The following is a 21780-nucleotide window of genomic DNA, read 5'->3' as shown; positions in this document are numbered from 1 at the left end:
TCTAGATAATTTTATCCTAGCAAGTGTGCTATGCCTGAGCTGGCCCCGCACCTTAATGCCTGAATCTCACCATCGCCGGAGCAGCTCAACCTCGCCCTGCTGTTTAAGCTCACCCATATTCACCACTGCCGGAGCAGCATGCCACCAGCTTAGAAGGAATCCGGAGTGAAGCGCCTCCTTTTCAAGGTTCAGTTCAAATCAAACTTCAGGACATAATAAGCTTCAATATGAATCAAGTTTTAAAAAACTAATAAGCTCGGTACATGTTTGAATCAAGACGCACAATTTAGACCTCCTCTGCATGGATTTTTTTTAAGTGTTTTGCTCAGTTAAATTAATATTTGGCAGCTTAAAAAGGAAAAGAACAATAGTAATACCTAAAAGAGTTACAAAAATAATACCTAAAAAAGGTCAAAAAATTATGTAAATTAGCATGGAGTCATTGTTTATGTGTGTAACTTTGTCATGTAAGATCCAAAACATTTTATAAAAATTAGCCTATACATTATTCATAAACTCATACATCTCTCACACTAACTCAAGCCACACTTTGAACTTTGTACACTCTTAACCCTTATATGCACTGAAATAGGCTAAGCTCATTTTTTTCCATGTGCAAAAGAAGAGAGGAAATTAGTAAATGGGGAGGATCCACTAACCAGAGACTTTCCGGATCCTCTTTATGAAGAGTTTGAGGAGTCCTCTGATGTAAATTTTCTGAAGCAAGTGCTTTCAGGTTGGCTCTTCTGATATATGTATTTGCTACCCATAGGGAACAATTTCATTGATGAAAGATGGATGGCTATATGATCAAAGGACTGGAAGACAGTTCTTTTTATCTCCTTCGAGGGGTTTTTAGGATCGTTCAGGCTATATTCAGTCCATTTTGACTTTTTTTGTCTACTTTTCTCAGGTAGATGGTTAAGGACCTCAGAACAGGCGTAGATTTCCAGAACAGGCGTAGATTTCCATAATACATCTGCGGGGAATGCATTTTTCAAACAGAGATTAATTCTAACTCCCACATGATAAAAAAAGTAAAAGGTCTCATGAAGAGAATAATCCTTGGGCTCGAGGCCTTGTACATCTACATATCTCATTTACCATATATATAAAAAATATAGGTAGGGACCTCTCCTACTGATTTTCCTAAAAAAAGAGAGAATAATCCTATTTGACTGCTATACATTGCAAGCATCAGGAAATAGAATAATCACGAATTCCGGGTAACCGGCCAAGCTGCTAAAGTAGCTAAAGTAGTGATAAATCCTGTCAATCAAATGGATTTAGCAAGGGTAGAAATGGAATAAAAATGAATTGATAAAACAGTCCTAAAAAAAATTCTGCTACTTAAACTTTATGATATTCTAAAAAGATTGGATATGCTATTAGTCTGGAATAATTACAAAAGTCTACAAATGAAACCCTTTATTTTAAAAAATAAAGAAAAATAATACGCGAATATACTATAGTAAAACAAAAAAAAGTAAATGGAAAAAACCTACGAATCTTTCATGCTTAAAAATAGCATGAGGTGCTTCAATCGAGATCCTTAAAAAAAAGAACATAAAAAATTTTCTAAGATAAGAAAATAATATAAATGGAAAATGTGCGATATGTTGTGAATAGCTCCTTATAAGAAAGTTTAATTTTCTTATGTACAGAACTTTCTTGCGATTACTCGAGTCTCTCCTCAATTCCGCAGTCCCTTCCGGCTTAGGGTGAGTAAGTGGCTTGAGCCCATATCTCCTGGCAGAAGCACGAAATTCCTCTTGTAGTGAAAATCAGATTGGTTCTATTAAGAATAGGTCGTCCTATTGATGACCAAGAAAAGTATGGAAAAGAAGCAATCTTCAACGCTCCCCAAGACAACAGAGCCCTCATAATGGGGAGAGTAAAGAGTATCCAACACAAAGCGACCTTTCATTCCCTTGTTTCGTCGTGGCACCCCCCCCCCAAAAAAAAAATAACACCCCCAGGCGAAGGAGAGACCAGGAAACGCCTTTCATTTTCCCTCCTTTAGCATCCCTAGCCGTCTTCCTCGACAAGCCCTCAAGCCTCTTTTGTGCTGCCTTCCTCATAGAAACTGTTGGGTTGATCCCGAAGGCCGTATTCAATGGTAGAAAAGGCTTTAATAAGAATTTGGCCATGAGAGACCTTCTTAAGTATTGCAAAACAAGGGGCCTACTGATAGAGCTGGGTAGGGAGGCGATACTAGTTATCAGGTTAGAGAGAGACCTGGCCGTAGAAAAAGAGTTTCCACTATCCTAAACTAAGAATGGGAAGGAAGAGGACGAGCGTATCTTTTAAACTGATCATGCTCAAATTAGAAACCGTACTTTCCAGTTTGCTACTATTTTTCTTTTGCTGCTTTCATAGTTGCCGGAACTATGTGGTATGGATCGGCAACTACCCCAATCGAATTATTCCATATTGACCTTGGACATATAAGAGTTCCGAATCAAATCTCTTTAGAAAGAAGATCTTTTTGTATCATAGTAGCCTACTCTAGTCCCTACGAAACTTTCATTATTGGGTTAGCCATCCACTTCCACAAAAGGAAAGAGCATACCCAAGTTCAATAGCTTTACGTCCGCTATTCCGATCATGATTTTTCTACCCTCAGGGAGAAAGTAAAGGTCCTTCCCCCTTTGGAAGGTTGTGGGCAAGGAGGGATTCGAACCGCCGACACCGTGGTTCGTAGCCACGTGCTCTAATCCTCTGAGCTACAGGCCCACGCCATCTCCCGCTCACCGAGGGTCCCTCCTTACTTATCTAAACTTATCTTTTTCCGGTTTCTTGAGAAAACTATACTACTTGAAAAACCAAATCATAGAAACTACTATATATGAGTTTCGTTTTAATGGGACTCCCTGGCAGTACGGTGCTGAATTCTCTGGCTTTTCTAGCACGCACGACCTGTTTCATAAAAAGGCTATCGAGAAAAGTGGTGCACCACAGAAAGTGCAAACAAACTTATCAAAACCCTGTGAGTGAATGCCAGTGCCTATGAGCTTTTACAAAAGGCTAGGCTTTTCTCTGATCCAGTGAGTGAAATCCAACCCTATTCAAAAGCCTATTGAAACTTTCCTTGCTTTAACGCCTATGATCACCTAATAGCATGCTTTATACTTCACTATAACTTGAGTGTAGAAGTTTATTTTTTTAAAGTTTTTTGATATTTTCTACAAGAATATTTGGCACCTTAAAAAAGGAAAAGAATAATATTAATACCTAAAAGAGCTCAAAAAATTCTGTAAATCGGCATGTAGTCATTATTTATGTGTGTAACCTTGTCCTAAGAGATCCAAAATATTTTACAAAAAGTACATTATACATTGTTCATAAACTCAAACATCTCTCACACTATCTCATATTACTCAAGGCAAACTTTGAACTTTGTACAATCTTAACCCTTATATGTACTGAAATATGCTAAGCTCATTTTTTCATGCTTTATACTTTATTATAACTTGAGTATAGCAGTTTCAAATTGTTTTTTAAGTGTTTTACAATTTTCTGCTAGTTAAATGAATTTTTGGCAGCTTAAAAATGAAAAGAACTATAGTAATATCTAAAAGAGGTCCAAAAATTCTGTTAAGTCATTGTTTAGCTGTGTAACCTTGTCAAAGCATACTATACATTGTTCATAAACTCATACATCACTCACACTATCTCATGTAACTTGAGCCATACTTTGAATTTTACACACTCTTAACCCTTATATGTAATAAAATATGCAAAGCACATTTTTTTCCATCTTTTATACTTCACTATAACATGAGTGTAGGAGTTTCAAATTTTTTACGCAGTTTGCTATTTTCTTCAAGTTAAACAAATTTTTGGTAGCTTAAAAATGAAAAAGCAAAAATATTACCAGTGCTCATGGAAAATCGTTTCCAAGGCCGGTTGGAGGACTTTGCAAATCCATCCATGTTGCCGAAAATTTGACACCTTGGGCATCACCGCCGCACAACAACCACTGCTGGCCCCCTCCCCCAACTGCACCTCGTTGCGGGCCCTCCTCCGCACTAGCTCCCTCCTCTGTGAAGGCTCCCACTGCTCCGTCCTCCGCACTAGCTCCCTCCTCTGTGAAGGCCCCCACCGCTCCGTCCTCCTCTATGCCTGCCCCCTCCGCTCTGTCCGCCTCCGTGACGACCGTCTCCGCACTAGCCCCCTCTGCTCCGTCCGACTCCGTGCTGACCCTTTGATCCGATCTGCCGATTAGTTTTTTATTTCATCAATTATAGTGAAATTTATTTTTTTAAGGTTCATGTATTTTAGTGCAATTTCATTTTTCTATTATGATTTATTTTAGTGCAACTTCATTTTTTTGAGACGTAAATGGGATAAGTTTGACGAAGTTCGATTCATGTTTTCAAATAAACAGTCTTATTTCAATTCTATTTGAATAATTTGGTCTACCTATGGCGAGTTGTCATACTTTTGGCCATGAGGGTGCCTGTGGGGGTGACCAACGCTATAGCTTCAAGCTTCCACCTTTGGCTCGTCCCCCAGGTATTCACTTCTTTAATGGTGTCCTTAGCTTGCTAACTGGCGTCCAAAGCATAGGAGTAAAACCCAACATAGTAATATTATTTTCTTCTTTTAATTATTTTTTATGGTACACCATAAATTTAACTTACATATAATGTAGGTTATCACCCCTGTTAAAATGGCTCAAAGATTCTCAAGGCTCTAGGTGGTACTCCTCCTTTGGTGGAATCCAAGCTCGTCGGTGAAATAAACTTTATGAGATTAAAGATTTCATTTGACATAATTGTTCAAGAAGATACGAGCTCGATGGTATCAATTGTGGCATGGGGTGAAGAATCACCAACTAGATTGACTTTCAAAGATCCACTGTGTTGCCTACCTATTACAGATCAAGGATCATGGGTACTTTGTGCTAGACTTCTCATATTTTCAATAACGATGCTAGAGGAGGGAGAATGGAATGAGCCTTTGTTAGCTGGATGAAAATGACATGGTATTGAGCATATCTAATCATCCTTTTATCTTTTGTTGTGGCACACGATTTAAGTTTCATCATATTATTCTCATCTTTTATATTATGATATATTTGGTCAAACCATTGTGATAATGAGCTTTCATATGATTCTAGCTTAAGTTTTGGATGTGTTGAATTATAGTTACATCAATGGAAACCCAGAATGCACCAGAGATGGCAAGGGCCTGGCTCATCTTAGTTTCTATAGGACAATGAATTTTACCTCTCCATTATTCAACATTTATGGCAGAGCATGTGATGGTCCATGTGAAGTAATGGCGAGTGCACTAATTCATACTTTAATTTATATTGATGACGTGTTAGGCTTTAGAATTGGATATATTAACTATGTTCCATATTTAAGGAAGCACAGGAACATATGAAACATGTAGCATGGATGTACCATGTACCCTTTTCATCTGAATTTGACCTTATTCTCTCTGGACATTAAGCTGCACTAGTTTCTAGCTAGGCTAACTTTAACCCAGACCAATTTTGACCAGGCTAAATTAATACAAATCGCTCATGATTGGTTGGGTGGCTAAAGATATCCTAGTTTGCTATGCTCGTGTTTGGTTGGGTGCATAGTGTGATATGGTGACCTTGTGTTGGTTGAAGGTGAAGTTACCATCCCATTTCTCTTCTTCTCAATCATCTTTACCATCGTCTGTTGCTTCCTTGCTCTCATCGTTCTCACCATCGGCTGCAATTTCTTTTTTGCTTTTAATTTGATACATACAAATTTAGAGAAACATTCCTCTCGTCAGGTCAACAATGAAGGAAAAAACAAACAAAGACCAATCCATAGACATTGCTCAAATCAGTCAGTATTGAGGCAACAACTTGGATCTAACAAATCATAGCATCCAACTTTCGTTACCCCCAACAATTAAAAAAATCATGAGCGTAGCACCAAATACTCTAAATTACCAATCGGGAATGACCAAGAAAGGTATGAAAGGAAGAAGCTTCATCAATGAGAATCTACATTCCTTCACAGTGGATGCCCTCAAGATCTACTGTGGCTAGAAGCTCGAGCTCCACGTGGGCGCAATCATCACCGCCGTCGACTTGGCCGCAGCAGTGTCCTTTCTCGCACCCACGGTGCAGCTAGGTGATGAGCCTGAGCCCTAGTGGTTCCCCTCGCCGTCGTCGCTGTCGTGGGCCAATCAGCAGCACTGGCGTCATGATGGTGCCGGCACGGCCTCCAGCGGTGTCGAGATCTTGGCTGGGAGACCAACGAGCGCCACCCTTGCGTAGCCCTCGCGGCCGCCGTCGCCAAGCAAGAGCAGCATGGCGAGCGCAACCATGGGAGCCGCCAGGAAGGTGAGGAGACAGAAAAAGGGGATGGGAGGGAGGTGAGACGACTCATCAACTTGGGCCACCCAAGCTTGTGCGAGCCTGCATTAGTGGAAATGGTCCCTCACTACGTTCCCAGGAAGTAAGGCAACTGCCCCTCTTTTGCACTATCAGGGCCAGGCTTAGACGCTATACAGTTTCCTAACATGACGCATGCTCTGAAGCTAATCAAGGGATCTATGCAGCCTACCAATCACCATGTATGAAGTTGTGAGACTTGTTATATATATTTTATTTTCATATTAAATAATGTTATGTTTGTATATTTATTTGAGTAATGATGTTATGTGAGTGTTGAACTTATGAACTTGAATTCGAATAGGTTGATACTTGGAAGAACAATTTTTTTAAAAAAAAATTAGCTTGAAATAGTCCTAAATTTGATAAGAAAATGATTTCTAGAAGCGGACCGTGTAACGAGCCACCCTTGAAAATGCATTTCCAGGGAGAGGTCTTGCCTTCACCTTCACCCACTGTGGAAATCCATTTCCGAGGCAAGCAGTGGCCTACTCCTGCAAAAAGCTATTTTAGCTGTGAAAGGTAGGAGCGACCCCTCTCACGTGCCCCCTACAAATGTCGTTTCAACCGACCCTAAAAATCGCTTCACTTTCAAGCGAAAATAGTTTTAGTACTTTGTTGGGGCCTTCAGGTTCGAGCAGGGGGTTTCCAAGGAGACTGTACTCGGTGACTTTAGAGCAACTCCAGCAGTAGCCCTCAAATCAAAGTCTTTAAAGATAAAATGAGGTTCTCTCTATTTTTTATGGACGACAAAAATATCTCCAACTCCAGCAATAGCCCCATGGATAGAAGGCTCCTTAGAGACCCCAGGAATGGAGGTGGAGGGGAGAATTTGGACACTTCCCCAAAATGGGAGCCTAGTAGAGGGCTTGCTGAAATGATTTTTTTTACGTGACCTTCTAAGTTAGGAGACCATTTAGAGGGTCTGCTGGAGTTGCTTTTAGCAAGGAGCTTGAAGAAGCAGGCCTGCCCAATGAAGGAGGCAGGCGCCATCGGCCATGGGCAATCCGGAAACAACTAATGGATAGGAACGGATACAGCAATGAGCCGATGATATCGATGGAGCCAGTTTAGTGTGGTCGTGATCAATACTGTGGTTCGTAGCCACGTGCTCTAATCTTTTGAGCTACAAGTCCAACCCGTCTCCACCGGATCGTTTCCCAGGGTACACCTAAGAACGTTCTGAGGTGTGAAGTGGGAGAGAGGGATATGATGGTTGAGGTTTTGCGTTTTGGAATTGGATCTTTTTCGTATTTTAAAATAGTGAAAAAGTCAAATAAGAGGTGTTAAGTTTTTTTTATCATTCTAGCATCATGGTGGCGGAATCCACGGCGATGACACGGCGGGGATGGATGGAGGCGAGCGGGAGGCAGGAGAGCGTGAGATAGGCTCGATCGACATCAGTTGCATCGAAACTAAGAGATGCTGCTAAAGGAAAAGAAAACACCATTCGCCGGTTGAGGTTGGTTGCCTGAAAGAAAACAAGATCTGAGGCAACTCATAAATAGTATCTTCCAAATAATATCAAGATCTACCACATCAAACTATTATTACAAAATCAGTTACGACGGTGTACGAATTTTGTGATGTAGATATGACTATTTTTTCTTATATAAATTTAGTCAGATTTGAATAGTTTATAACTTAGATTAATTATAATAATATTTTGAGAATGAGAGAGTTTCAGTGTATTTTTAAGAAAAAAGTTACTAAAATTCGTAGGTTGGCGAAAATCTCACATTGCCTAGTGTTGACAATCTTACAGATAAACCCCTATTCCCCTGGTGTCGAGCTCCAACAGGCGGCGGCGGCGGCGGCGGTGGCAGCAGCCGGGACCATAGCGCAGTATGGCTTGGACGGCCACGGCCACACTGTGCTGCCGCCTCATCCGCCTCCCCTCCGCCCGCCGCCCTCCCCCGTCCCGGGCCCGGTGCTTTGCCACGCAGAGCCCCGACGCGGTGGACAAGGAGTACGCCGACCTCAACCTCCGGCCGCTCTACACCAATGTCTGCACTCCACACTTCTTCACTTCATTCCTAATGCCTGCTCTACCAATCTCACCGCTCATCCGTCTCTGTACGCAGAGGGGCCAGCACCTGCGCATCCGGCAGCACGTGAACCCGCTCAGCTCATCCTTCTCCGTAAAGTCCTCCCAATTCCACCAATATTTTAAGATTGCCAAGATAGCACATGCCCTCATTGCATTCCTCTAATTTGTTCTCAATTGCACGGTGCGTAGGAACCCACGGAGCCACCAGACTGGAAGGAAGTGTTCGAGGACCCCCTGCTGCCCCTCATGGTTGACATCGGCTGCGGTGCGCAATTTGATTTTGTTCGTTTGGGGGTGATATATTGCTTGAAGAAAAGTTCTTAGGGAATATTGATGTTCAGGGAGTGGGAGGTTCTTGATTTGGCATGCAAAGAACTCAGGCCAGAGGCGGAACTACCTTGGGCTGGAAATCCGGGAAAAGGTTTTAGTGATTCTAAGGTTTCTTGTTTGCTTTTGGAATGGATGGCACATTATTGAATTTTTTAGTTTGGTGATGTTCTGCTTTCTCTGTTTGTGTAGTTGGTGGAGCGAACACAATTTTGGGTGAATGAATTGGGGCTTAGGAACATGTAAGTTTCCTTACATCTGAATTAGGTATTTGCTCTTTCTTATCATGCAATAATAATTCCTTACACTTGGAATTATTCTCTTTTCACAGCTATTTTATGTTTGCAAATGCAACGGTGTCTTTTGAGAAAATCATATCGTCATACCCTGGCCCCTTGTCACTTGTTTCAATACTGGTGAGTGTAGCCAGGTGCACCATCAGAGTCTTTTTAGTTATGTCTGTCAGCTCAGTGAGAGCTATGCTGGTTCAGTGTTTCGTTGTTTCCCGGTGTTATGGAAGTGAGATTCGAATTGTCTATCTGCTGGTTTTGTAGTGTCCTGATCCACACTTTAAGAAGAGACATCACAAAAGAAGAGTTCTACAGCCACCATTGGTCGATTCAATCACCAAGAATCTCTGTTTAGGAGGGCAGGTATGGCAATTCTGTACACAGTTCAATAATGGATGGTTTTTCATGAAAAGATTTTTCTGTTTACTAAGCTGCATTCAGGTTAGTGCTCTTTGTGCATCAGTCTTTTCCAAAAATGAACTCCCTTAGATTTGGACTAATATCAATTTTGTCTGTTTTAGATTTCTAGCCATACTTGTGGAGATTTGTAGGTGTGATGTGTCATTTGATTTTACCTAGAGAAAATGCTGTCAAACAATGCAGTGTAAATTTTCCCTAGTAGCATTTTTTTTAAGTTATGTCAGTCTTCAAACAGCTGTCATTTGCAAGAGAGGCCTTTGATGAAAACTATATTCTCAAGGGCTGTTAAAATACATTACATTGAGTATAGTTTAACACCTGTACATTGAGTTCTTTCGAGCACACTAAACCAGGCATGGTTTAATTGTAAGATCATCTTAATGTTATGCAGCATATTTATCATCTCAACTTAGTATTCAAGCTTTGCCTTGCCAATCTCAAAGGCATGATCCATATAGTGTTTGTTTGACTCCTTTCTTAGCTGTAACCTGTAATAATAATTATGGTTTCTCCGCTTATAGTAATACTGCATGCTCTATGCATTGCACGGCACTGACTAAAACTTTGATAACACAATGCAAAACTATCTATTCAGACCAATATGCTTTTTTACTTTAAACTAAGGCTAGTTTTTGTTGTCATTTTGATTTTGCAGTTGATATCACCCGTTTGTCTATAATGTCTGCAGACGTGTTCTTTATTTCATCAAGTTGACATCTCAGTGTATTTGACTTATTAGGTTCTCATACAATCAGATGTACTGGAAGTAGCTGCAGACATGAGAGAAAGATTTGATGGGTACTCTGACATTTTGGAACATGTTGATTGTGTTGATAAAGATCTTCACTGTGACAATGAAGGATGGCTTCTGGACAATCCAATGGGAATCCGGACAGAAAGAGAAATCCATGCAGAGCTAGAAGGAGCTACCATATACAGGAGGATGTACCAAAAGATTAGAGATGCTTCTCACTAATAGCCCAACCATATACAGAGATAGAAGGTTCATCAGTCCAAGCAGCAAGGACTTGTGTCTTCTCGCTCGAATCATGCATCACAACAACCATTTTTCACTGTAACCAGCCTATTCTAAAGCAAGTTGCCTTTACGACATCAAGCTGCATTACACTTCTGACAATCAGAAGCACAGATCCTCATCTTTGTTGACCTGATGTAATGAGTCAGATTAGTCAATACTTGCTGAAGATGACAATTGACAAGGCAGTTCATTTGTTATGCCAAACCATGGGCATGATGTTTGGCATCTGCTAATGTCTATATTCTGTCCAGCATTCAGGTCTGGGAGTCAATCACTGGAGATCAGTAGGTATACAATTTCTAGAGGCAATCCAGATGAAGCTATTTGTTGTACAGTAGGATTGCTGAAACATGGCTCACTCAGGTCATGTACCTTGGGTTTAGTATAGAAAAGGAAAGATCAGATCATGTCGCATTAAACTTATTTGTTTTTTAGGAGCAGATCTGTTTCGGTTCAAAAAAGAGTTGTAGATCTCTTAGTTTCTTCTGGTGCAAGTATATGGTGGGATCCTAGACATTTTTACCAGTGAACTGGATCACTGTTTGTTGTATTGTATTGGTACCGTGCTACCCGTTATTAAACATTCTTGTGTGCAGGACTTGGTTACATACGCCTCTGGTCCATGATGGTTGAGACCATCTCTTCTATTTAGTTCATTTAACTTCTGTAGACAAATTACTCAAGATTGCCCAGTTTGGTTGATAACTTATATGCGAGCAAAGATGCACTTAACAGAAACTATGTGTGCTTGCGTCTCACAAATTCCATATTCTGGTCCTTAACCAAATTGGCATTATAAGCAGCCAAGAGCAGGTTTGGTGCTGGAATTCTTTTCAAGATGCGAAACCATGAGATTTGGCAGCTGCGGAGATGGATTCCTGCAGTACAAACTTTGGTTAGCCGTGAACCAGATATTCATATTGGGTCAAGAAAATAATGCAGGTAGGGTCAGGAGTCGTCTTCGAGTGAACATTTGCTTGAGTATTAGGCCTACAGCTCTGTTGATGGCAAGAACAAGTAGAAACAGCAGATCCAGCAACAGCCTCATGGTACATTAGGAATCAACATTGTGTTCTATCAACATGTAAAAATATGAATTGACATTCGACACAGCCACACATGACACATTATGTAAGTGTTTACAATTACAACCAAGCGATGTTTTCAACTAAATCTACAGGCAGTCAAACACATCGCTGGAATCTTTTTTCCGACAAGCTGAGGTAACGGAACCTCTACAGGATGGGCCTTTTTGTACATGGGGACTCTCAATATACAATCACGGCATACTACTCGATGACCAACTCCTAGAACTATAATATTAGAGATCAATTGTGATACACTTCACAGGCACTTCCACTCATCAAGCCCATGATACTTGATATCAACACAGCACTAGATTATGCATGACACCTGAAACAATTGGAGAACACAATGTAGTTAGAGATAAATGATACAGGTATGTAGATGTCAGATGCAAAATTATGGGATTAAAAGTTGAAAATGGAACAGGAAAATAGCATACGAATGATGGATGTTGAGGGCAAATTAGCACTTTGATGACCGCGATATCCTTGACTTGCCCTTCTCCATTGGAAATTTCCAGATGATATCATCTAATTTACTGCAGTAGTTACTTACAAACTGTGATATAAAAAAAAGTAGCAGAGTTAGCGGAGCATGTCCCTGGATCGAAAGTAATTAAACATGCCAATTTGTACTTTCACATTTACATTTTTACAGACTAATATGTGCAACAGGCCTCACCATCACATAATTACAGGCATTGCTGTCCTATGTAAATTTGTCCCTATTTCATGTGAAAGAGAGAGAAGTGCTAAAGAAATTCTCTGACCGTGTTATACTCTGAAGTATCTCCGGCTGCTCTTTGTAGATCTACCATGAAGATTGATGGAGCCACTTCGAAAACCTAAAATCAGAGAAAACGGGGGTAAAATACAACAGAAAGCAATAAAACAGAATTATACTTGAGCACAGAAAGAGGGCAAGACTCACTTCAACCATAATTGAGAGATGACTAGTCTTGTTCGCATTTAGACCTTCCACCCTCATCTGAATATTATAGTAATGCAATTAACCAAAGTAATGCCAACTGACTAGAAACCAAAAGTAATTTGTAACATAATAATCTCGAAAGAAAAATCTCCTGATAAATTATGTTACATAGAAATGAACTTAGCCTTCAATTTTTCATCAAAACATCCTGCATTATGCCGAAAAAAAAAACCAATGCAACTGACCAAAAAGAAAGCCAAGTTTATTAACACTAGAAGGCAGTCAACTGTTAGCAATTACAGAGATGAATGGAACAATAGCTTTGCTTGTCAAGGTCTAATGCCAGAAGATTTGCATGTCAAGGGAAAACAAAATGTACCTTGTAATTGCGAATATGTGTCTTAAACCCCATTGATTGCGCAACGACCTCCATACTTGACAAGATAACCTTAGCTGGTTTGCAAGACAAGAATCTATTTCGAAGCTTGTCATAGTCCTGTAGATCAAGCAGTTATTAAGTCTCAGAAGAAAAACACAAAATTGATATTATAAATGCTCGCAGCATGACCATGGCATATATAGGATCATCGCTTAAAATGCTCGTAAAAGTGAGTAAACGTTGTGTTTCCACAAATATAGCAGCAACTCTACCCCACTTAGGATACTATGAATTACATCGGGTGCAACACCATTCTTAAGGGCATTTACTTCCCCTTTTAGAAATAGTTGTCCTTTAGGACACATAGGCAATCAAGATCTTTTCAAAGATTTGCATTGCAAACAAGATGAGGTGAAACAACTCAAAATGCCGAGTGGACAAGGAAGACATATTTCTTGCTCTTGGTCAGATGAGCCAACATTTTTCACCTTTTCCTCCAACAATTAAACATTATTTTGAATAAGAATGAGTCGTAATTTGTGCTGTCTAAAATACGAGAATGCAGAAGATACAAATTTGAGTTAAGTCAGGTTTTCAGTCTTTCAACAATTCACTTAACTAACAAAAAGCAACCACACCACCATGTGCAAACAACATAAATGCATAATGGTAAGAGAACTTATACAGTCATACCTGGGACTTTATATTACAATTATTTTATTATAAATCATTTCTTTGTCAAAACATTAGTTACAATAAAATCACTAGCACCCTACCTGTCTTCGATCAAAGAGGGCTGCAAGATTCAACCCTTGCGAAAGAATGATTAGGTCAAATGCATTAAGTGTCAGAGGACCTGCTGCTTCATCAAAAGCATCCTCAGTATCCTCCTGAAATCATAGAAAATAAATTGGCAAAAAGAAATAAATTACTAATGAGTACAAAGTACACCAGAGTTAAACCTCAAAACACTGCTTTCTTATCAGTTTACAAAGTAGCAGAACGGAAGATGATTCCATCAGTAGTGTCGCCTTACCTTTGTATTTCAATTCCATAATTAATTCGTAACAAAGCAATGGAAAAGAATGATCTGGCAAGTTCTAACAGGAATTCTGCCTACTGTAGGGTTCAGGAAGATAGTGGCAAAGAAGACAGAGAAGATTACAATCAATAATGTGCAAGGTGATGGCAAGCACACATATATGCTAACATGGAGTAGGAAGTTTTTTTCCTACACAGGTTTTTTTTTTTTGGAAGTGGCCCAGTGTTCCATTTGGCTATTGTGAAAGGTAGAGGGCTACTGTGAGTTTCTGACGTGTATGGAAACACCAAGCCTTATTTTGAGACCACAACTACCCCATGGTAAAGAAATGAAAATGCCACTTATGCGTTACTTTCTCCAGTTAGCTTATGAACTCACAAGATTTTGACTCTGTCCCCAGAAAATATCAATTTAAAGATGAGTGGGAGGGAGCTGAAGTTGCAAATGGTACAATTATCACACATATTTGCTAATGAGATATAGAAATATAGAAAGAAAAGAAACAAGACCATTTAGATAACATCATGTATGGATGTTGCATTAAAAAAAACATGATTTCAACAAAAAATTTGCCAGAAAATGTCAGCTATTTCTTTACCCAAGCATAACATATAGACAAAAAGTTAAAAACCACTACAGTTCTCATAAAAATACATATAAAAAAAGGTTTTATAAGGACTTATCGGTAATGGAATATAGCAATTACTGAATAATTGACAAATTATGGGGATTGAGGTTATTCTTTAATGAGAAAAGTGGCATTTCTTGCAGGTAAGATTGCTAAAAATAAGCCAAACTTTTCTCAAACTAAAGCTTGTTTCTCTTTCAAGGTTATCTTCCACTCTTTTGACAATATGGTGTGACAAGGAAGACAACCTGTGGGCAGAATATATAGCTAATGTATTTTGGTCTTCTAACTCAATAATTGTGAACAAATAAAAAACGATTTATTACTGCATTGTCTAATAATTCTCTATGACTAAGTACATAAGTACACTAAACTCAAGAAAGCACTGGAGCGCAAGGATAAAACATGTTTTGAATATACATAATCACGTAGCTTTTTTCTTATGAGTAAGATTGGCAAGTGAAACATTTTGCCAGGGTATTACTGAAACCAAACGATGAGATTTAAGTACACTGCATGATACATCTAAATGCATTAATGAATTCGAGGTGAAGGTCTATACCTCGGGATCATCAAAGGCTGCATTAACATCATCAAGGTTGACTTCTTCATTTTCTATGTCTTTGATAGGTTCGTAATTCTTCTGAAACCATTCATCATTTCTGATCTCTTCTATCCTGATTCGCTGTTCCAAGTCAGAAAACATATCTACTCAACAAACCCCAATGACGATAGCAACCATCAAACATTTAATGTCCTTGTATAGCTGCATCTTATATGGAAGATCATCCCTTTTCATTTAACTTATATTTGTATTTTATGTCTCCCAACAGCTATTTTAACTGAATCCAGTAAAAAGTGTATCTTTAGTGGAATGAAATCAAAGCAATTACAAATTGACATAGTTAAGCTGAACTATTGAACGATATCTGTCAATTAGACCTAGCTAACATTACTAAAAAGCCAAGATTTTGGTTAGTAGTTCAATTGGTCAACTATCTATACATGGAGTACATAAATCCATACCTTTAATGATGTGAACTCATATCAATGTCTGATTTGGGTAAAATTGGCAACATATGACATACCAAACAGTAGTTGCACTTGCACTTGAGCAAACTTTATGCCAAATTGCTAACATGTTATATTTTATTGTCTGTTAGTATGTGAATGGATATACTGAGCACTTCAGAATTGCTGGAACAGTTAAAAGCATAATTATACCCAAAGTCACAATAAGGTATCAGCTCCTAGTGAGTTTCTTCCATCTAAATAATTGTAGAGCCCAACTTACTGTATCTGGATTTGGATCAAGAATTCTGCGAATCAGTGACTTTGCACCACCTGAAAACCAGGGTGGGAATGAATATTGTGCACTCTCAATCTGTGTTAAGAAAAGAAGACAGTAGGATTTAGAAATTCCATTCCACAAGAACCACCGATTATCTAAGATAAAATTTCTTGTCAAAACCACCACGAAATACATATATGGAATTGAATACAAAGGGTGAAAGTAACAAATAGTGATATACAGTTCAGCCGCAAAAGGCAATAAGAGGTACTCTTATAAAAAGCATCTCTTCTAAAGAGCAAATGTTTATTTCCTTTAAATCTAAACAAGACAAAGTTACAAGAAAAATAAGAATTGTTCTAGTTGTGAGTTCATGTAAGCCAAGCTGTAGTTGCGCTACTTTACCTCCCTCTCTCTTCTATTTAATAAGTAGTACGTGTCAAACCAATGTTAGATTAGTAGATGTTTAAGTTCATTTACCATTTACTTAGTCTATTTATTTATATAGTGACTGTACGGTCATGGAAAAATTAGGATTATTTTACACTTACCACATCCAAGCATGTCACAGGTTAGACTACTTAGTTCTCTATGCACTAATTTGGTAATCTTGATGGTAGTTGGACCATACAGTCCACTCAAACTCATTTTGGAAACCTATGCAGATCATCACATACTATAAGAAAACTAAAACAAAACATCATGAGATTTGACATATAAAGATTCAATGCAGCATTTAAAAAACCGTATATAGTTCCTTTTTGTAGTCCCTAATCCATATGCATTTCATCTTACTCAGTGACTTGTGGTTAAGAGCCAAACCTTTCCATAAAGGGTAGTCAAGTCCACTTCATCGAATGGAAGATAACCTGCTAACAGCACATATAAAATGACTCCACATGACCATGTATCGGCAAGTGCTCCATTATATCCCTTATGACTCAGAACCTGGTCCATTGATGAAATGAACATGTTGGCGCAGTAAATGCACAAGAGAATATTTGTCATGTATAGGAAGCTGAATTTATCATGAAAAGAATAGACAGTAATTGATTAGTCGTATTTGAAAGAATCTAGTTTGGTGCAAAGAGATGTTTGTATTGACTACTGAGTACAATTGAGCACAAAGGTACAAGTTCTCTACACAAAAATCACCAGCAGAACAGAAAATCTCGTCTCTCCTTTATGCGGTTAGTTCAGTATATAGATACAGGCGTGGCTTTCGTTATTGCAATGAATCATCACTTGAACTCCCTACCAGCAGGTGATACGACCGAAATAAAACTATCATGACATGTTACATAGAAGAATGGCATTTTGTAACGCATGCTCGTTAAATGTAAGTACTCAAGTGACATAGTTTCTTTTTTTCAAATTGACACAAAAAGGCATAATAAAAGTTCTTCACCCTATTAGCATCTGGTCCAGTATCCACATACGAGAACTACTAATTTCTAAGATGGAGGAGTTATATCTTCAACACCCCACTTTGTTGCATGGGCTGGTTTAGTAAATACTAATTGTTAAAAAAAGAACTAAAATTATATGCTCAGATGTAGTACCTCTGGGGCAACATAATTCGGTGTTCCACAGGTTGTACGTAGAAGGGAAGATCCCTGCAGTTGACCAACTAAGCAACTTAAGAAGGAACTAAAAAATGAAAGCATCGTGAAGCTTTAGAAAGATATGCACCTGGGCAGGCCAAGCACTCAATCCGAAGTCTGAAATTTTAAGATTGCCCTGGGAATCAAGGAGGAGATTTTCGGGCTGCACGTGTGCGAAATGAGATCAGCAAGCCCATAAATTATAAAATGCAGATTAATCATTGTTCCTATCCAATGTTCACCTTCAGATCTCGATGGTAGACTCCTTTGCTGTGACAAAAATCAACACCATCAATAAGCTGCTGGAAGTATCTGCGTGCATCTGCTTCATTGAGTCTCCCATGACGAATCTGAAAATGGTATGTTTCACAGTATTATTAGCTTTCTGTTTCATGTAGACATATTGTTCGAACTGAACCCAAGTAAGATAGAGCAAATACAGCAAGTGTGCCTTCAAATTTAACTCCTTGGGTTTCTACATATATGTAAGGGTAACACATTTCAAATGGAATTAGAATTAAAGCCTATACCATCCAGAATCGGTGGACATAAGAAACTTATAGTTACATCTTCATTTTTGCAAATATAATAAAAAATGCAAAGACTCTGAGGGGAATGTGTGTCATATTGCTGTCTTTTCCGTGTCCAAGGCATTTTCCTCCTCTTAAAGAAAAAGCACAGGTGACAATTGAACATCCAAGGACTGCCATAGGCATATATAATCTAAACAACAAACTCGTGGAACTATATTTATTTTCCATAGGTCATATCTAAAAGTGAAGAGTGAAAAGGACAGTTAACCTCTTACAATTTTATCAAATAGCTCACCACCAGTGATGAACTCCAGGATTATAAATATCTTCTTCCGGCTTGCCAAAACCTGCACATAACAGAATGGACAGCATGGGTACTTTAAAAAAAGGCAAGTGATAAGAAAGAAGTTAAACAATCGTTATAAGCAAGAAAAAGATAAGCGTGCCTCATGTAGCCTAACGACATTGGGATGCCTGACAAGCTTCATTATGGATATCTCCCTCTTAATCTGCATAAAAATATTATGCGCACGCAGATTAGTCATCCTCGGAAATCTATCATTTCAGCTAGCTTATGCAGCTGTACATCACAAAGCTAGCACAGGTATTTCTGTTTAGAAAACATTTCGATCCACATCATCGAGCTTGGCACATCAATTTATTTATTTATCCATTCATTTATCGAAAGAAGAAGCCACGGCGCAACAGTTCGCTAAGCTTCGATCACGGAGCAAAGGAATGCTTCCGCGATCCATTCCAACAGCATTATTTGGGGGAGCAAGAGCAGTAGCTCCCAATCCTCGATCAACCCAACCCCCAAACAACTGAATAAAGCTAGGGATGCGGCCGAATAATCCGAGCATCCAACCCAACACAAGGGAACAAAAACGTGGGGAGCTCGGGTGGTCACCTGTTCAGCCATCTTGTGCTTGAGGATGGAGGAGCGGTCGAGCACCTTCATGGCGACGCTCTCCCCTGTCTCGGTGTTCTGCGCGAACTTGACCTTGGCGAAGGTGCCCTCCCCGATGGTCCGGCCGACCTCGTACTTCCCCACCCGCCTCAGCGCCCCGCCGCCGCCGCCTCCCCCAACCATCTCCGCCGCCTCCCTCCTCCTCTTCCGCCTCCCGGTGGCGAAGAATCGCGAGCCCGGTGCCGCTGGGGAGCTGCTCAGGCGGTCGACGCCGCCATTGATGGGAGCGAGAGATTCCGGGCGGAGCAAAGCCTGCGTGTGAAGCGGAGCAGCCTCCTTTTTGAATGGGGAATTTCTGTGGGCAGACACCAGACAGGAGGCCCAGCTGGTTCAAGTTTTCTACTGGGAGTCGAGATGAGTTGGCTTCGGAAGGAAAATCCGAAGGCGGAGGTGTGTTTCGTTCGTGGAGTAGGTGTGTTGGTACGGCCCGCTTCTTTTTTGAGGAAAAAAAAGGAAAATTGATTCTATTTCGGTGGGCGAAAGCTTTTTGCGCGCAGTAGAAAATCAGATCGGGTAAAGACGCGACGGCCTTCATTGTGTTGTTGAAAAGAAGACTCGCCTGGCAGTCACGAGTTCACCATCACATCCAAGGACGGCCGGGTTGCGTTTAGGGGTGTTTGATACCCCGAATTAAACTTTGGTTCTGTCACATCGGATATTTGCATACTAATTAGAAGTATTTTAAGCTTAATAGATTCGTCTCGCGAATTAACACTAGTTTATGCAATTAGTTTTATAATTAGTTTACATTTAGTCCTTCTAATTAATATCAAATATCCGTATCCGAACTAAAAATTAGTCCACTTAATCAAAAGCGCGATCTATTATTTTCTAAACACGTGGTCTCCAACTTTTTCCACTTCCGTTTGGAGTTACCCACGGAGGCTTGTCCATTTGTTTATGTTACGAGCCATTTGCATTTTTTTATCACTGCTTCACAATTTTTTTGTTAGCCGAAACAAAGATTAGTCAAATTTCTCCACTATAAACTACATGTCATTTGACTTTCTAAATACATTATATATATATATATAACGAGGTTAAAATATACACAGATGCATTTTGTGCATCGAGTGCATAGAACCACCCTCGGCTGACCCGGCGCGCCCGCCTGGACCCCCTGGCTGACCCGACGCGCCCCTACCTGCCCAGATAAAAAGGATTCCCTACTCCCCCATCCGAATTCCAACAGAAAATAAGTTGTGCCTCCCCCCTTCCTTCCCTCGCCCCGTTAACCGTGCCACCAAATCTCGCCCCCTTCCTTCCCTCGCCGCCGTTAACCTCGCCCCCAGAAAATCTAGCCTAGGAATTCAGTTGATCTGCGCTTGCACCCATGGCCGCGCCATCGGATCGCAGCTTCCAGTTGAGCAGCCCAATCTGCAGCAATAGATGACGATGGTTGTCGCGGGCGGTGGAGATCGTCTCCGGCGACGGCTACATCTGCGGCTGCAACTCCTCCGGCTTCGCCGATGATCACGCCCATCCCCCGCGGATCGGGTAATCCCTTGCATCACATGACAATACTGACGCCCCTCATTTCGGTTCCTGCTGGAGCACTAATCATGCCTAATCCTGGCTAGAGATTCCACCCGGCGAGTATCTCCTCTTTTTGCAACTGCGTTTTTCCGTGGAGGGCATGCTTATTTTTTTTTTATTTTTGATTGCAAGCATTCGAAGTGTGATTGCAACCTCAACCCTCCAAAACGGAAAAACTAAACTGTGATGTTTGTAGTCAAAATTGATTTTAGATGTAGATTGGGGAGCTATCTGGTTGCAACAGGTAAAAAAACAGTTTGCATCGTGGTGTATTGGTTGTTTTGCACCTGGTTAAAAAAACTAGCGTGCCTGATGTATGTTGCAGCTTCGGATGCGTTGATTGCAACTTCATATTAGAATTGCAACATTAGTTGTAGTTTGATTGCAACTAATAGCTACAGTCTAATTGCAACTCTATCTATGAGGTAGATGCATGCAACTAGTGATAATTGCAACTTCAGATGAGAAATGCAACATTATATATAGTTTGATTGACTAGTGGTTATATTGTGATTGCAACGCAACATTTGGTAATGACTTGGCAAAGACTTTTTTAGATGCAGGATTGCAACATTAGTTGTAGTTTGATTGCATTTAGTTGTGATATTGTGATTGCAACTCTGTCTGTTTTTAGTTATGTGCCAGAATTCATTCGTATTTACCGCCGCGTATTTTTATTCGCGGGATCCAAACATACTTGATGTATTTATCCTAAGGGTGAGGCAGACATTTGAGACAAAAAAAAAAAAAGAAGCCTACCTCTTTTACTGTGATTATGCAAGACTGGTCGGGTTCAGTGTAAGGGTGAAGAGAACTAGTAAGGAGACTACACATTGGGTTTGCAACCGAGAGGGGTTTCTGAAAACAGATAAAGAGAATAACCAACCATAGATTGAAAAGACATCAGAGTGGACTGTCCTGCACATGCTAAGGTCAAGGAAGGTAACAAAGGGAAGCAATGGTACTTTGACCATATTGAGGAAGCACACAACCACAAGCTGCACCTGTCACCCAGGATGGTGAGGTACATGCATGCCCACGAACAAAGAGAGGTGGTGATGGATGACCTGTTTGCTATCATGTCAAGGAGTGGGGTGGTGCACTAGGCTGCAAGGAACATGATGTCCGAGCTATTTGGTGGCCGTCAAAACTGGCCATTCACAGAGAAGGATTTGAAAAACATGTAGGTCCCTCTGTGCTCAATCCAAAAAAAATCCCAAAAAAAAGGAAACAAAACCTCATGTAGCATAACTAAAAATATCCTAAT

The 21780-nt window shown here is 40.0% G+C and overlaps 2 protein-coding genes across 3 annotated transcripts; one reads left to right on the top strand and one right to left on the bottom strand.

Annotated features, from left to right (window-relative positions):
• Window positions 1-8138: 8138 nt before the first annotated feature.
• On the top strand, window positions 8139-11124 carry LOC101756105 (tRNA (guanine-N(7)-)-methyltransferase). 2 transcript variants are annotated; one of them, XM_004968830.4, is made up of 8 exons: window positions 8142-8394; window positions 8473-8529; window positions 8628-8703; window positions 8780-8859; window positions 8958-9007; window positions 9097-9181; window positions 9320-9418; window positions 10215-11124. In XM_004968830.4, the coding sequence occupies exons 1-8, from the start codon at window positions 8236-8238 to the stop codon at window positions 10449-10451; spliced, it is 843 nt and encodes a 280-aa protein (XP_004968887.1). In that variant the 5' UTR covers window positions 8142-8235; the 3' UTR covers window positions 10452-11124. The 2 variants fall into 2 exon arrangements, with proteins under 2 accessions (XP_022682101.1, XP_004968887.1); XM_022826366.1 differs by having other exon boundaries at window positions 8139-8529.
• Window positions 11125-11543: 419 nt separating this feature from the next.
• Window positions 11544-19341, bottom strand: LOC101782586 (CBL-interacting protein kinase 8). The gene is made up of 15 exons (XM_004971850.4): window positions 18918-19341; window positions 18454-18516; window positions 18283-18354; window positions 17717-17824; window positions 17563-17637; window positions 17433-17486; window positions 16693-16818; window positions 15874-15963; window positions 15142-15264; window positions 13686-13799; window positions 12910-13026; window positions 12531-12587; window positions 12370-12444; window positions 12040-12158; window positions 11544-11927 (listed from the first exon to the last, which is right to left on the bottom strand). Exons 1-14 carry the CDS (start codon window positions 19098-19100, stop codon window positions 12063-12065), a joined length of 1353 nt encoding a protein of 450 aa, XP_004971907.2. The 5' UTR covers window positions 19101-19341; the 3' UTR covers window positions 11544-11927; window positions 12040-12062.
• Window positions 19342-21780: the final 2439 nt, after the last annotated feature.

The sequence above is a fragment of the Setaria italica genome, chromosome V, assembly GCF_000263155.2.
Source record: "Setaria italica strain Yugu1 chromosome V, Setaria_italica_v2.0, whole genome shotgun sequence".
In the NCBI taxonomy this organism is placed as follows: Eukaryota; Viridiplantae; Streptophyta; class Magnoliopsida; order Poales; family Poaceae; genus Setaria; species Setaria italica.
Note: the sequence above shows the minus strand (reverse complement) of the source record. Positions and strands in the feature narration are given on the sequence as shown.